A 17,602-nucleotide genomic window follows, 5' to 3' on the forward strand; every position below is an offset into this window, starting at 1 on the left:
ACACACAGAATGGAATTGTGCTGCAAACTTTGACCTGTGGGTAACCCAGCAGATATGTACCTCTAATCTGCATTTTCCCCTCTTCGTAAATGGCTTTTGAACAATTCAAAGTGGTCACACTTGTGGAAAGGACAGAGTATGCAGTCACAGATTTCATTGCTCCGAAATGTTTCTGTTTTTGTGTGGGGTAGGACACTAAATATTTCTCCCCAGCTTTCAACAGCACTTCCCCGTCACCGGGTTCCATTTGTCATTTGCTGCTTTCCACATCTTTGTGTTTCATAGCTCATGGAATCTTGGCTTCCAAGAAGTAAATGGACCCAAGAGAGAGTTATATTTTAAGAAACGGAATGATGATCGCTCACATTTTAAGTTAATAATAAAATCTGAATGTAATTGGCCAGATCCTCTTAGCAGGGAGTGGTGCAACCCGTCCTCAGGCCAACGTGAGAGTTTGGCACTTCTGTGGCATAGAGAAGGCCACCCTCATACAGCCAGGGAGGAATCCACTAAGGACCCTGTGGCCAGGAGAAGTTTAAACACTGGGAAGTTTCTGTGAGCTGAGAGGGCAGACAAGGGCTGCGAAGGTGGAAATAGAAATGAAGAGTTGTTTGTAGAGTTAAACAAACTGGGGAACATCATAGCATACGTAGCTTTCCTGCCTTAAAAAAATGCCCTTTCAACCCTATACTTCTCTAGCTACTACCTTCCCTCCTTCTTCCCTTTTGCAGCCAAGATTTTAAAAGAGTGAGAATTCCTGTCCTACTTCTTTACCTCCCGTTTACTCCCTGATTTGCTTCTGTTCAGTTTCTATTTCTTTGCCTTCAGAAACTGCTCTCATCTAGATCACTGATGACTTCCTTGTTGAGAAAGGCAAAACAACAGAAGCTTTACAGCTTGAATTTAACCTTTCTCTATACACTTTGATTCTGTGACACTACTCTCTTATTATTATTACTATTTTATTTATTTATTTTTGAGATGGAGTTTCGCTCTTGTTACCCAGGCTGGAGTGCAATGGCGCGATCTTGGCTCACCGCAACCTCCACCTCCTGGGTTCAGGCAATTCTCCTGCCTCAGCCTCCTGAGTAGCTGGGATTACAGGCACGCACCACCATGCCCAGCTAATTTTTTGTATTTTTTTTTAGTAGAGACGGGGTTTCACCATGTTGACCAGGATGGTCTAGATCTCTTGACTTCGTGATCCACCTGCCTCAGCCTCCCAAAGTATTATTATTTTTTCATCTTCTTTCTCTGGTTGCTCTTTCTTAGTCTAAGAGGTCTTGCTGCTCCATTCCACAGGAATCCTTCCACAGTCTCTTCTTCATATTCTATCTACTCTTTCTAGGGAATCCCAAGCATTTTCCTAGCTTCAAACATCATTCACATGTCAACGAATTCTTAAATCTATACTGTGAGCCCAGTTTTCTTTCCTGAGTTCTAGGCTCCATGCAGCTGGTTTTCTCCTGAATGTTTCTTTTTGTATGGAATGTTCCACAACCAACACAAATTCAACATGGCCAGCCACCCCAACTTGTTTTTCCTTCTTTCTTACCTTTTTCTGGTAAGTGCCATCATGATACCCCAAGGCACACAAGCCAGAAAGCTTGGTTATCTCCTTTGTTAATAACTTTCTACTTTGTCACCCTGCTTCAATATTTTCCCCCTATGGTCTCTTCATGCAGCAACCAGATTTGATTTTAAAGAGTAATTCAGATTTTTATCAATCCTTGCTTAAAAGTTTCTGATGGCTTTCCATCACAAACAGGATAAAATCCAGACTTTTTACTACAGCCTACAGAAGTCCTGCCTAGTCTGGCTTCTGTCTTGCTCTCTACCCTCCCTCTCACAATCTATCCATTTGTTCACTGTGCATCCAAGACCTTGGCCTTCTTTCTATCCCTCACCAACCCCAGGGCCTTTTGCTGTTTTATTGTCTGGAATATTCCAACTCCAAATCTTTGCGTTACTAGCTTCTTCTTCTGGGGTTGGTTCAAATGTCGTCTTTCCAGACAGGCCTCTGCTGATCATCATCCTAGTGAATTCAACACAACTCTTCCTGCCTACTCCCACCCCTACTGCTGTTTTGTATTATGCATTGGAATTTTCACGATCTGAAATTATCTTGTTTGTTTATGTTTTCATTGTTTGTCCCTCTTTCTAGAGTGTAAGTAAGCTCTATGGGAGCATACATTGCTTTATTTATCACTGTATCTCTGTTATTTTGAAGAGAGTCTGGCACATAGAGGGTGGCCAGTAAATATATATTTTTTTTAAGTAGAAAAAAAATGAACAATGTTCTTAAATCCAGAGTTTCAGCCAAACTGCTTGCAGTTCCCTAAACCACAAACAGTTGTTGTACAATCTGCTTTCTCTGCTTATAATGCTCTTCTCTTTCCTGTTTTTCTGTTCAACTCCTGCTTATCCTTCATACCAGATTTTGTCACCTCCTCCAGGAAGCTCTCTTTGATCACAGGAGTTTAAGATTTAGTGCCTCTGATAAACTTCATAGCAGGTATGCAATTACCAGGTGATTTTTTGTTAATGTATCTGTTTATCTCATTAGCTTAACTTCTGGCGGAGATATTTTATTTGTATCCCTAGCCCAGTGGTAGTCTATAAAAATGTACTCTAGAAACTACTTAAATATTTTTGTTGAGTTATTTGCTAAGTCATAGACTCCTTTAGTAACGTAAATTAGCTGTCTACTAAGTTCTTCCATCTGCCAAGTTTTGACTTTACACATTGGAGTTTTTAAAATTGTGCACACACAAACTTACACAAGGAAAAGGCTCAGATTCCCACTAAAGTTTTCTGTAATAAAAATAACATTAAAGATGATATTGACAGTATGTTGTCTATTATATGCCACGCATCTTTGATACAGATTACCTTATTCACAAGTAACTCTTCAAGGTATAGATATTATTCTCATTTTACACACATGAAAATTGAGCCTCAGATGTAGTAATCTGTTCAAATTCATACAGCTAGTAAAACAAAGCTGGGATTTTGAATCCAGGTCTCCGATTTCTTTCTTTTTATTTTTTTAAACGGAGTTTCGCTCTTGTTACCCAGGCTGGAGTGCAATGGTGCGATCACGGCTCACTGCAACCTCCACCTCCTGAGTTCAGGCAATTCTCCTGCCTCAGCCTCCTGAGTAGCTGAAATTACAGGCACGCGCCACCATGCCCAGCTAATTTTTTTTGTATTTTTAGTAGAGACGGGGTTTCACCATGTTGACCAGGATGGTCTCGATCTCTTGCAGGTCTCTGATTTCTAAGCGCAAGCTCTTTCTGTTACACCATGCCGCCCCCTATGGGACAACTCCACAGATCTGGGCTATTAAAAATACGATTATGAAGCTTACAAAATTGGAGCTCTTACAAACTATAGAATCAAGAAAGACGCTTTGAATTGCCACTCCTATAATTGAAAATGGCACTAGTCCTAGCATGGCTGGGCAAGAGCTTTTTACTGCCTTTACCTATATGCTTTCTCTCTGCTTAAAGCATAGAGGTATTTTGTAAAAATTTATGTTAACCCAGTCCCGTTTTTGCTGTCAGACTTAATACCCGAGGGCGGAGATGTGCTTTGCTAGGTATCTTCTCCAGATTGTTTATAAGTTCATTATAGCCACGATCAGGCCAAGCCACTTCCACGGACTCAGTTTCAGGATTCTGGTTTATCCACGGTTCCTCTCTTTCCCACGTTCCACTCTAGCACATTGTGCTATGTGGATGGGAGGTTTTTCCTGAACTCTCACCCATGTTGAGACCTGCTTCCTGCCTCATTCTTGTCAGATGCTATTTAGTAGTGGTTGGGCCTGTTCTCCTGCCTTAGTTTGACTGGGTCAGATTCCCTTGGCTTGTGAAGCCCTCATCTGGCATCACAGCGGTCCCCATTCTGCATCCTTGAAGGCTTATCCCTGCTCTGTATCTTTTTGCATCTTGTAAGTGTGAGCTAGACCTGGAATGAATCTTCCCTGCCCCTAAATGGCATCGATCTTGGCTACTGCTCTAGTTTCCTATTCCTCTACTCTTCTGATTTTGTTTCCCCTATGCTCTTAGACTTTTACCCCTGAGCAATGTTTTCAACCACTTTGTGGAGCCAAAACCTCAGCACAAAAGTCCTCATCAGTGGAGAGAGGACCAGAAGTTTAGGGACTGAACAACAGGACTTCAGATCTCATTGCTTACCACTTACTGCCTTTCTTCTGTGCATCTCTGGGGATGGGGGTGGGGACGGAAGACAGTCTATATGTGATGACGATGTAGAACTGATCTTCTTTAGGTTCTGCTCATCAGAGGGGTCTATCAGCTTAGTGATGGGCAAGCCAGAAACTGGTTGTTTGTATCTTGCATACTGCAGAGCATCCATGATCCATCTCATTTCACGCCAGACTTCATCAATTTGCTTTAGAATGAAATGGTAAAAGACACTAAGTTATCAAGCAGTGATTAAAAAGGAATACCTTTCCCTGAGAGTCCAAGATGATCCATTTTCCACATTGGTTTTGAGCGAGAGTAAGATATTTTTAACATAGGTTTTTTAAGCCACTATATATATATATATATATATATATATTTTTTTTTTGGTAATATTTTGTGTTTTGCATATTTTTAACCTGAGAGGCTATGTCATTTAGGGAAAATGTGGAAGAGCTGGATACTAGCTGGTATATACCACTTATTAACGCTATAATAACTTTTGACCTTTTGGAGCCTTTGCTGCTTTACTTGTGAAATGTGGTCAAAACATTTTGCCTTTATACCTCCCAGGGTTGCTGGGATGATGAGTTGAAATGATGAACTTGAAAGTGCTTTGTAATATTGTGGGGTATGCTGCTCACACATATAAAGGGTTATACTCTCTCAGATTATAATTAAATATTCCTCATTAAGACATTGTGAAGGCATATGATAATGTCTGAATTTCAGAATATCTTAAGAAAGAAATGTAGTCCTAGTTCTTATATGTGAACTGGAAAAGCAAAGCTGTACTGGAATATTTTTGTTAAGTAGAGGGTTTTGGACTTTTTTTTTTGGACAGAGTTTTGTTCTTGTTGCCCAGGCTGGAGTGTCATGGCATGATCTCAGCTCACCTCAACCTCTGCCTCCCGGGTTCAAGTGATTCTCCTGCTTCAGTCTCCCAAGAAGCTGGGATTACAGTCATGAGCCACCATGCCCAGCTACTTTTGTATTTTTTTAGTAGAGACGGGGTTTCTCCATGTTGACCAGGCTGGTCTTGAACTCCCGACCTCAGGTAAGCCGCCTGCCTTGGCCTCCCAAAGGACTAGAATTATAGGTGTGAGCCACCGCGCCCGGCTTACTACTTTCTTACATATGTGTTTCTAAAGTATAAAACAGCCTAAACAGCTTATTCTTAAATAATTTAAACATCTTTACATTTCTAGGGTGGTCCATTTTAGATTGTTACATTTTTATTTTTGGTTTACCAAAGTCGTTTTAATGACATTTTCATCATAAAGTACAATAGCAGTTTCCTTGAAACTATTTACATAAAATTCACTCAAACTTTTGTGTGTCTCTCTATAAAGATGACAAAAGTTTCCCAGATCTTGATAGACACTGGCCATGAACTTTCTTGTTGTTCTATCTCAAGGAGGGGCTGTTGGTGAAACGTATTTTTTCTTATGACCCTCGAGTTTGTGGTCAGCTTTGTACTTAATTTCACTGAATGATCTGGGCAAGCCATTAACTGCTTTGGGCCCACTTATTCAACTGCAAGAAGAGGCAGTTAGTCCACATGATGTCTAAGGTCCCTTCTATCTCTGAAACTTTACGATATATTTTTGAGGAACATTTGGAAATTTGGTGTCACTTAACTTCCAGATAGAAGATGTTCATGATATGAGTAATGCAAGGTTAATCTCTCTCTGATTGTGGAAGTTTTAAAACTAAAACACTACCCAGTGTTAAATTTTATTTTCAAAATTTCTTTATGGGTCTTTAATCTGTACTTAAAAACCTATTCATTAAGACTATCCACAGACCTGGTTCTCCAAACAAACACGGAGTAGGTCTGAAGTTGTGACATTCGGTCTGCCAAGTTGAGTGAAAAGCTAGCTAGTGTGGACTGGGGAATGCCAGTGTATGGTCTACAGCCGCTTTCCTTTGCTTTCTAGTTCTCATCAGTCCCGTGGTGACAAGACTCAGCAGAGTATTCAGGGCCAGTGATGAAAGCACGAGATTGAGCTTCAGGCTTTTTTAGCTTGGTCAGTTGGGCAGAAAGTTCAGCAGTGGGCAGCCCATGAGGAGGCACTAAGTCATTTTGAAGGGAGAAATCTAAAGTCTGGGGATAAAGCCAACGTGGGAATCCCAGATGAGACTCAGATGAAGTTTCCCATTGAGATTGCTGTTCTCTCAGCTGGCTTTGACTGTGCCTACCTCATGCAGCATAAGCTTGTTGAAAGTTATTTTAAAGGGACCGCATGACTGTGGATAGCTTTTAGAGTGCCTGACAAGGACAGGGATTGTGTTTTTGTTGTTTTTGCTTTTAGCTTTGCAGAGTAGGTATGTATTAAAAAAAATGACTCTTTAATGAATGAATGAACGGTCTAATTCTTTAGCTCTCTACTTGCAAACAGAGTTATTACAAGGATTAAGTAAGAAAATGTGGATGAGTGTACTTTATCCACTATATATTGTTATAAAATTTTCCATTTTTATAGTGACAATCATGATTATTGTAGTGGGCTGAATATGGGAACCCCCCAAAATACATTCATATCCTAATCTCCAGAACCTGTGAATATTATCTGATATGATACAAAGTGAATATTACTTTATATGGCAAAAAGATATGAGTAAGGACTTTGAGAGGAGGAGTTTATCCCAGATTTTCTGTGTGGATTCTAATTCTAAGAAGAAATGTCCTCACAAGGACATTCTTATAAGAATGAGGCAGAAGGAGATTCGTCAGACATAAGAGAAGGAGCCAATGTGACTACAGAAAGAGAGATTGAAGTGATGTGGCCAGAAGTCAAGGAATGCCGGCAGCCACCAGAAACTGAAGAGGCAGAGATTAGATTCTCCTCTAGAGCCTCCAGGGGGAGTGGAGCTTTGACAACACTTTAATTTCAAACTTCTGGTCTCTAGTGCTGTGAGGGAATATATTTCTGTTATTTTAAACCCTGTTTATGGGAATTTGTTACAGCAACCCTAGGAGGCTAATATAATTATTAATAAATAATCTACCTGCTCTTTGGATAAGACTGTTTCAGCTTTATTGCTGAGGATGAATAGAGGGATTTAGTGTAGAAATTTTTTTTTAAAAGTAGGTAGAAACAATATTTACTTCATAATTTTTCTCAGTGATGTGAAGAGGTCTTAGATGAAGAAAGATTTTAAAAACCGTATGGGTGTAGGGAGGCCTGTGGATTGAGTTTAATGAGACTTAGCTAATTGCTCCAAAAGAAAGCCAATTTTCACCCATTTTACCTTATACTGTTGATCTAAAAGTAACTGACAACATAATCCCCCTGATTTTGAGGTCCAAATTCACCTTCTAAAGACTTGCTGACACATTTTAAAAAAGAAAGACCATGAACTCCCTAGGTCTGTTGATTAAAAGTTCTGCATCCATTTCTCACCCTGCCCTTTAAAAATTTCAGTTTTCATCTCATAAATTATACTCCTTTCTCTGTACTCAGGCAAGATAATATTTTTATTAAAATGTAAAGGTGATTGGTTTTCTCACAGCACAGCTACAAGGTGCTCGAGGGGATGATAGATTGGCTATATTTAATGAGCTGTGTTTCTATTACAGCTTAGGAGCATTTGAAGCATTACAGTGTATAAATTATAGCCTAATTGCCCTTTAGGTTTTAGCAGCTCAAAATATGCCAAGCTCCATGTCTTCACACTTTGACATTTCTGCTGCATGTGCTGTCTATAAAGCCTGTATACCTTATCTATGATTTTCTGTGCCTCCCTTCTTGGTCCAGCCCTCCCCCTCTCTGGCTGCACTCCTTGGCTTCTTTTTCTAACTGTATTTACATAGACTCCCTTGCTCTTTACAATGTTTGGTTTGTGTAGTGACTTCAACACTGTCTTAGATCTGGAATCATACAAATGCTCTCACAACTGGCGGTCGCCTCTGCAGGTTATGGTGTGTGGTGGGCTGAGCTGTGAACACCAATGGGTGAGTGGCTACAGCTGGTTTTCATTGAGGGAGAGAGGGAGGGAGGGAGGGAGAGAGAGAGAGAGAGAGAGAGAGAGAGAGAGAGAGAGAGAGAGAGAGAGCGCACAAGCACATGCAGCAGATGATACTGAATTATCTCCACTCAGTGAAGTGATCCACGTTGGGAAGAGAAAGGTGGTTCATTGAAGGCTGTGGGTGTGGGGAGATGGTCTTGTTTTACTCTGAGCAAAAAGTTATATTTTGAACCCTTTGAGAACTGGCTTTTATCCAAGTCTGTGTGTACCTGGCTTACTGGAAGGGAAGTATGTAGAGGGGGCTCTCAAGTTACCTGCTTTGGGAGACCAGAGCAGGCTAGAACTTTGAAGAATTCCCAGCCTGGCCTGCCTTTATCCATCCCACTTAATGGTGTGATATAAAAGAAAGAGAAAAAGGCAGTGGAACCCTAGGCTACATGAAAAAGAAAGGAGCAAGTGTAGTAGTTAGGGAGTAGGAATGAAGCCAGGGAACTCTGGGAGTACTTCGTGACCACAACAGACTGAATGAAGAAAGTCAGCCTCCTGGTTGGATGAACATACTGGATTCAGGGAGGCGTAAGTGGAATAAGGCAGAAACAGAACCTGAGGCATGGGTAGAGAAGTGTTCCTCTAAAAATATCTCTAGTTGTCAAGTCATAAAATGTTAGAGCCAACTAGACCCAAAGATGTCATCTAGTCCAGTCCTCTCATTTTACATATGAGGAAACTGAGGCCCCCAGAGATTGAATGAATTGTCCAATACTCCAGAGTTTAGCAGAAGATTTGGGATTAAAAATGTGTGCTTTTTGACTTCTTTTTTATTTTTTATTTTTATTTACTAGATATGAAGTCTCACTGTGTTGCCCAGGCTGGTCTTGAACTTCTGTGCTCAAGAGATCCTCCCATCTCAGCCTCCCAATCTCCTCTGGGACCAATTTCCAATCTATTGTTATTCTTACTATGCTCCACTATCCCTTACATGGGTTCAAAAATAAGCCAGTCCTTTGTAATCTCCTCATGCTGCATTCTTCCTTTTCCCACCCCTTCCCCACCATCTATGTTCCATTTTTACTGGAAATGAAATCAAAGAAGTAAATGTTTTACATTTTTAAATTCTACATTCTCAGGCCAATGGAGAAAGTAACTTCTTGCAAGTTATTGCTTTATTTTGAGATGTCTTCTAAGATATCTCATTCACAGTATGAGGAAAGTAGGATAATCCTGAAGATTTGCCTGATTGCCATTTTGCAAGTAAATTACAATATTTTCTTCTTGAGTATTTTAAACACCTTGAATCTCGCATATTCATAATCAAAGAGTTTCTCATTCTTGTGAATGAATAAATGAGTATATAATTTATTACATGCTTACTACGTGGCATGCATTTTGCTGAGTGTTTTATATGTGTTATCTCATTGAATTCTCTCAGGAACATTATGAGGTAGCCCTGTTATTATCAACCCTATTTTACAGATGAGGAGACTGGGACTGATTGGGACTAAGAGAGATTTGTTTGCCCAAAGTTCACAGCGTTTCTTCATCTTAAGTCCTCATTACATCTTGTCTGGATATTTACCATAGCTTCTTTCCTGGTTTCCCTGCCTTTAGTCTTCTCCTCAAATCCTTATTTGGTGAGCATGACCAATCAGAGTGAATGCTTACGATAAACAACCCATATGACTGTACCAATGTATATGTGGAGAATATCCTCCCTGCTCGAATCCATCCTGAACAGAGTTGTGAGAGCCTGTAACTTAACTTTCTTCAAAACTTTGGGTATCTCTCTATTTTAAAGTACAAGTTTCTTATCCATGGCTTTTGATAAAGCCCTCATGATCTGCAATCATTGCTATCTTTCATTCTTGCCTAATTTCTACCTCTCATCACTCAATTTATGCCCCAACCAATCTTGACTACTTATCATTCCCCAAATACTATTTTTCTGCTCTGTCTGCCTTATCTGTTTCTACTTTCTCTTTGAATGCTCTACATTCTGTTTCACCTCACTGTAGTCTAACCTGTCCTTGTAGGCCAGGCTAGCTATCAACTACATCCTCCATGGGAACGTTTATGATATAAATGAAAGTAAATTTGTACTTCCTAGTGTTGACACAGAACTTGTTTTTTTGTTTTGTTTTGGTATATCTTTTTTGGCACCTAACACATTTCACAAATAGTATTTACACACACATTTCTTAGCTACCCTGATGGATTTTAAACTCCTTAAGATCAGAGGCCATGTTTAATTCAACTTTATGTCTTGCATACAGTGCCTGACACCTGGTTGTTTAATAAAGCTTTATGCAATTGAACTGAATATGTATCAAAGTGATATTTCTCATGGGGCTGTTTCTATTCTACTCATTTTGTGAACCGAGTAACTGATGGACAGAAAGATCGAAAGATTGGCTAAGGGATTCAGAGACAACCTCAGGCCAGATCCAAATTCTCTTGACTACTAGTCAGTACCCCTTTCACAAGACCCTAAGGTGTCACCATAGGCTTTTCCAGACAAGGTCATGGGCAGGGAACACATTTTCTGATCTTGACGGCCATATGTGAAAGTGTCAATTCTGTTAAAAAGAAGCCCAAAACATGAAGAATTGTAGTTCTAATTGGATTTGGGTTAACATAAACTGGCAGGTCGTTTTCTTTTTCTCTGAGATACTGAGTTAATTGATACAATTTTTCTTTCCATTGGAATTGTCAATGGGCTACAAGGTAAGAACAATATTCTAGTTACTGCTTCTGGGGGGTGATTTTTTCTCTCCAGTATTGAAAGCTACCACTAGCTACCATGGTGACTGATAACAGTTCTTAGTAATATTGTGATTTATCTGTAACTTTTTCTTAAGGCTTTGTATGAAAACTTATCTCTGTGAGCTCCACATTTTAACCAACTCAATAGGCTACTTACACCCCTTCCACCCTGCCTCTTCTCCCTTCCTTCTACCCCAGAAGAAACAATTACCTGAATGAAATCTAAAACTTGCTGGTGTCTTTGTTTGGCAGCTGCAACCTCGCTGTCTGAGATCGCTTCCCTGAGGGACTGTTGGGTATTCAGAGAATCCAGCTCCACAACAGCAGAAAGACGGCAATACAGACTAATAAATTTCTCTCTGTAGCTGCAAAAATGAACTGGAAAATGGACAAGCAAAATAAAACATGTTAAGATCTGGTATCAAAATAGAGAAATTCATACGTCAGACAAAACAAGTTGAATGAAAACATGATTTATTAATCCTATCAGTGGAAAATATTAAGCCATAAATAAATTATAAATGTGCTCTTAAGGGGCCAGTTGTCTGGCTTTAGTCAGACAGTATTCCCTTTTAAGGTTTACCAACTCCTAGTAAGGTATGGGGAAGTGGGCTTGGCTAAAGCTGCAGTTATGTAGACTTTCCCTAAAGTTGGGGCTGATCATGTGTGTGTGTGTGTGTGTGTATGCACACATATACACACACATACTGGGAAAATAAGCTTGCTTATCACTTTAAAGAAAAAAAAGCCAAGTAGCAATTTGAAACCTAGTTTTGGTTTTCATGTCTGATTTCCAATACAGATCTTGCTTGCTCCTTTCCAAGGCCAGAACCCCCAGAAGACAGAAGAGATGCTTTTCTGAGTGTCTTTGGTCTGACTGCAAAACTTCCCCAAGGGTCTACTATGATAGACTTTGACCCTCTTCTGCCTCCCCCCTCTTAGCCCTTCTGGATGGATGAGAAGAGTTGTTGCCCAGACAGACCATTTTTTTTTTTTTTTCCAGCAGAGTTGGCCTTCCTCTCTAAACAGATAATGGGGCAGAGACCACAGGAGAGTCCAGCCTTCATGTCCATCATTTCCCTTCTTCAGGAGGAGCAGAGCAGTATAGGATTGAGCCTGGTGCAGGCAGCTTGGGATGGTCAGATTTCCTATACTTCTCTGACCAGCTCTGATCAGGTACCATAACTTTGGATTCTAGTAGGATGAGAAAAGCACCCTGATTCAGACTAGCATAGTACTGGTTTCTTCCTGGACATTGTTGAATTTGGAGACTCATTCTTCAATAACCTCTTTTTCTCTGTTGACCTCTGTCCTGTACCAGTGTGTTCCATGCTTTGGAAATAGGGCTGTTACAACTCAACAAGTCTGTTGAAACATTTTTATTCTGGCTTCTTTAGTGAGGAATTCTAGGAAGAACATGTAATTACAGGTAGGCATTACAGGTAGTAATTAGATGTTGATTCCTGAGACCCAGATCTGGCCATTTAGGGAAGCTAAAACCACACTACCTCAAAATGGGGCACTGGTCATCTCTACACCTCAATGAGGAAGCCCTACTTTTCTGCATACTGAGAGATTTCTGTGCATCCTACAATTCCCATGTTACCACTGCCTACTACTTCCTTGCTTTTTTTTTTTTTTTTTCTTCTGAGGGTAAATCTTAGGTGAATGCCAGGGCAGTGTGCTCTGACTTTCCTCTCATGGAAGTGGAAGAGAAGAATGGGGTGAGGTGTGAGGGGCCCATCCTTCCTTCAGCTATGCCTCATTTCGAGGAGGTGTTTCTCAATTCAGGAGCCCTCTGCCCTCAGTTTGATTTTTCTCTGTGGTGTCAGATCCTTCCTTTGTACCTTCTCTGCTCTGTTTAGCACTTTTTTTTTTTTGCCTGACACAGAGAACTGATTTCATATGCCCTCTCCGTAAATTACAAACTATGGAACTTCTCCCAAATGACCTAATTCACATATTACTTCCCTGCTTAGACTTCTACAAAGCTCTCTCTTGACCTGAGGATAAAAACCCAAACATCTCCCGTATAAGGAAAGCTCCCTGTGATCTAGGACTTGAGTATATTTTCAGTCACGCCTTCCCTCATGCTGCCACCTTCCAGCCCCAGCCCCTCATCACCGCTAAGCTCTGGTCAAGCTGAACGCATTACGAGTCCTTTGATACTTCCATGCCTTTACACATGCCTTCTCCTCATCCTCACATACTTTCTTTACTAATACCTCCAGGTCAATTATGATACTTGAAGACTCACCATAAATGTTTTCTCCTCGGTGGGGTTTTCACTGACATCTCCCTGGCAGGTGGAACTAGCTTCTCCCTCTTTTATGCTCCTAGCGCACTTGCTTCTAAACATTTCCTGACACGTATCCTACTACATTGTACTGTGTGTTTACTTGACTGCCTTGGCATTAGATTGTGATTTCTCCAAGGGCAGAAACTATGCCTCCTATTAATTTTTATTTCCTTGAAACCTGGAACATTGTAGCTTCTTAAGGTTTACTGACCAAATGAATAAACAAATAAATGCGTGAATGGATCTGAAGAGGCAGACCCTTAACCTGAAGGCTCCTCTTTCCTTCATTGTCTTTCCTTTACTGTGGGCTTGATTTTCCTGTTTTGAAAGGTGTTTCAGGTCTACGATTATTTCCTGGCAGCTCCACAGGAAGGAATCACCACGACTTTTTAGCTTACTCTTGACCCTGGTAGCTCCCTGAATGTGTCTTTATGCCTTTCAAGGAGGGATTATGTCCTGTTAGCACTTGACAGATGTCCTCTTTTGGCTGGAAAGTGACGAGAGTGAAGTGTCTCACACCCTGCCTTTCTAAACCAAGTGGTAAAAACAAAACAAACAAACAAACAAAAAAAACATTGGCTTTTTTCCCCTTTCTAAAATATGACTGGAAAAATAGGGAGAGACACTGAATAACTTCTTTAAAAGAAGCACTATCAGTCTGATCTGAATTCTTACAAGCCGGGGTGTTCACAGCTTTCTCTCGTTGTGTCTCTGTGGTGGGAAGCTTGGATCAGTGGGTGGTCTGACAGCACCCCACACTGTCCATGCCGGCACCACAAGTGAGTTATGAGGAGGTTTCAACTATAATGCTTCAGTTTCACTGCTCTTGTGGTTTTTTTTTTTTTTTTTTTTTTTTTTTTTTTTTTTTTTTTTTAAATCCAGACCCTTTAATGTTACTTTAACAAATGTTACTTTAACATAGTCTTTTGTGGTTTAGCAATGATACATTTGGTAGCCATAACTGAGGCAAAGAAGATAGACTGGAAGCTTCTAATTTTTAAAAATGTAAATCTCATGCATTCTATAGATAAAATGGTATAAGGCTACAATAATGTCATTCGCTGGACCACATGATTTGTTAGTAATTCACAGACTGAGACTAATTTTCTGCGGTATTTTTCTCCCTCTTTTTTCTATGCAAGATAGTGGCGGACTAAAATAAGGTTGGCATCAACACTAGGAGTATAGTAGTGTGGAAATTACATGGGCTTAGCTATCTTATGGACCCAGGTTTGAACCATAGTTATGCCACTCACCACCTGTGTGACAGTGGGCACGTGACTTCTGGGAGCCTCAGAGGTGTTCTCATATCATATGAGGTTTTCGCATATCTAAGACAGGGATTATAATGCCTACCTAGGATTAAGTAATACAATATATATCAAGTGTCCAGCATAGCATATAGCACATACTCGATGAAAAAAATAAATGTTTGTTCTTCCACCACACCTTTTTACTACCCTGAAAGAATGACGCATTTAGTGGTTAGAATATTAGAACAGGACTGGGATTAAAATATTCTTCCTAAGGATCTCTAACTCCCTAAAATCCTAATCAGTCGGGGCCATGCGGCCTAGTCTGGAAGCCAAGGAAGCAACGAGAAAACTTCCTGCGGTCAGTTTAGGTCCACGAGTCTTTGCCAGGGTGTCAGAAGGAACTGGGGCACAAGGTGTCCTCTAAAGATTCCCAGTAGTGAATGAGTTGACAGGTAGAATAAAGGAATGGTCTCTTAAATCATGCAAAATTGGTAATAGGAATGAAGGTTGAGACTATGCCATTTCTTGCAAGCCGGTGGCCTGGATTCCATCAGGCTCACTGCCTGGATATTCCATAGGTTCCTCCTGGAAACTCAGCATTTGTCATACTGACCTCCTCATCACTCTCTTGTGCCAAGCCTGTTCCTCCTTCCTATGGCCCATTTTGGCAGATGGTGACATTATCCATCTCGGCACTCTAATTCAGACTCTCTGGCTCCTTCATCTTGCTCTTCAACCACATCAAATCAATCACAAAGTTCCATCATTTTAACTCCTAAATTCCCCTTGTCTCTCTGCTCTCTCCACCAAGGCTGCCTTGGTTTGGGCTCTTATCATTGCCCAAATGACCAGTGGATCTGTGAGATAGTATCTTAATTGCTTGTCTCATCATATCCAATGTCAGCCTGATTTATTTGTTTTTTACTCTTTCGCAGTCAGTCCTCCATGAGCTGCCAAAATCTAATAAGACCACATCATCACTTTTCTTAAAATCTTTTCTTTGCTTCCTATTGCCTATGGAATAAAGTCTTACCCCTTAGTGTCACATAAGTAGCCATGCATGATTTCGATCTTTTAAACATTTAGCTTCACCCTTGGTCACTCTTCCTCAGATGCCTTAAGCATCCATCACAATGGGCTACTAAGAGTGTACTTAATCAGGTTGCACTTTCCCAGGTCTCTGAGTCTTTGTACATACTGCTCCTTCTGCTTAAAATGATTTTTCTTTTCTGCTCGCCTTTTCTTTCCCATGCTGAATGTTTGTTTAGCCTTCAAGATACAGCTCAAGTATTATCTCTGTAAGGAAGAATTAGGTGTCTTTCCTTTGAAACTCAGCAGCATGCCTCTTATAGCGGTGCTTTTGTTCTATGAAGACTATCGGTAGGGATACCTGTATCCTCTAATGGATTTTGAGCTTGTGACGGGCAGACTGTGCCTTATTAACGTCTGTGTGGTTCGGTCCCAGCACAGTTACTTGGCATATAGCAGAAGCTCAGTAAATGTTGAATGAAGAATGCAGCCAAGCACAAGCCCAGTTTGAAATATATACCAGGCCTCAAACTATGATTTTTAAAAAATTCCCTGTTTTTTTTTTTTTTTTGGTCTTTCTAGTCCAATTGGTTTAAATAGTAAAGCCAAGGAAATCAATAAAAACCAGCTTTCTTTATCATAAGCCTGCTGTCAGTTGTGAGCACCCACAAGGTCAGGGCAGGGTGACCTCCTCTGTGCAGGCTAGGCAAGTCCTCAAGAGGCCACGTCACCTGATAGAGTTTCTAAGGGCTCATGATGCTGCTTTTCCTTCTGTTCCTGGGAACTTTGTAAATAGGGATGCTTGTAGGGCCCCAGGAACATGCTTTATTACTGCAAAGAGGTCCTATCCTGCTCCCACCCAAAGGGTGGTAGAGGGTCAACTCTCAGGCTGTGGAAAGAGGAGTGGGTTTTTGGTAAATCTGCTTTGCCCTGGCTCAAACCTCCTCATCCAGGTCTCACAACATCCTCCAATAGGACAATTTCTCTTGACCCCATAGGTAATCCTGTGAAGGAACAGCCTGTGGTTTTGCCACAGTCTAGTCCTCATTCCAGGAGACAGAGAACTAAGCTCCTTTATCATTTTGTCTTTGCTAGATCTGTGCTGTGCTGGAACAGACACAGATGCAGTTTCCATAGCTGGTCAGCAAGTTATTTATGATTCACTTAGGCTACCGGCAGGAACAAGGTCAGTTTGCCAAATCTCAAATTCCTTCATGGGGACAGGGATGACTTACACAAGTCACACTGAAATATAGTGCAACCCTTTATTCTATTCTAATTTACATATTCTCATAATTCACACCTTTTTAAGTTTCATTAGAATTCCCATGTGGTTATTAAAATTTTCTGAGTTCTGACTGAATTCCCAAAAACATTCTCTCCTTTCTCAGAAATGCTTAGTGTATCTCTTGACCCTTTACTATGAAACTACCTGTGAACGGAATTTCTTACTTATAGAAAAAATAATGCTTAGCATCTTTCTTAGAGAGGCTTAGGTCCACTGTAGCAAGCCCTTGGAAGTTCCTCTATAGGGTGTCATTAAATGCTTAGTGGGCTGATGCCCAATGGAGGAAGTAGTTAAGATAATCGTCCTCTTGGAGAGCTCTGATTGCTTGGTGATAAGATAGAGTTCGTCATGATTCTTATTAAGACCAAGACCCAGAAATGTTTTCGAAATTGCTGGTGGTGCTCAAATACAATAATCATTGTATTAGAGAATGTATTAATTTTCTGCTACTGGCAGCATTTCCTCCAGTCCCTAAAAGAAGACTAATAGAATTATGTATGCCAATGGAGCCAAGCCCAACCAAGTGGTCTTTTCTGGAAACTTACATGGTCCTCATTAATCAGTTGGATTACCAATGATATGGACAAGGGAGGACCAAGAAGGAGAGAAAGTACGTCTTAATCTAGGAAAAACCATCTTAAAGTAAGGCTTTGATCTGTGGCCTGTTTTTCACAGATGGAAGATGGTATCTGATGCTCTCATATTGCTTCTAGAAATGTGAAGAGGTAAAACAGGTAAAAAGGACAGACACAGTTGAATTTGGCTGAATTCCTGTTAACCACGTCTCTAG

At 40.5% G+C, this 17,602-nt stretch overlaps 1 protein-coding gene across 1 annotated transcript in view; it reads right to left on the reverse strand.

The window, feature by feature from the left end:
• ANKFN1 (ankyrin repeat and fibronectin type III domain containing 1) overlaps positions 1-17,602 on the reverse strand; it is a 439,591-nt gene that overhangs the window by 19,249 nt on the left and 402,740 nt on the right. Inside the window, exons 18-19 of the mRNA XM_074388549.1 lie at positions 11,152-11,318; positions 4,200-4,416 (exon numbers count right to left, since the gene is read on the reverse strand). Of these exons, the coding sequence (XP_074244650.1) occupies positions 4,200-4,416; positions 11,152-11,318 (384 nt within the window). The remainder of the gene's footprint in view (positions 1-4,199; positions 4,417-11,151; positions 11,319-17,602) is intronic.

The sequence above is a fragment of the Saimiri boliviensis genome, chromosome 17 (genome assembly GCF_048565385.1).
Source record: "Saimiri boliviensis isolate mSaiBol1 chromosome 17, mSaiBol1.pri, whole genome shotgun sequence".
In the NCBI taxonomy this organism is placed as follows: domain Eukaryota; kingdom Metazoa; phylum Chordata; class Mammalia; order Primates; family Cebidae; genus Saimiri; species Saimiri boliviensis.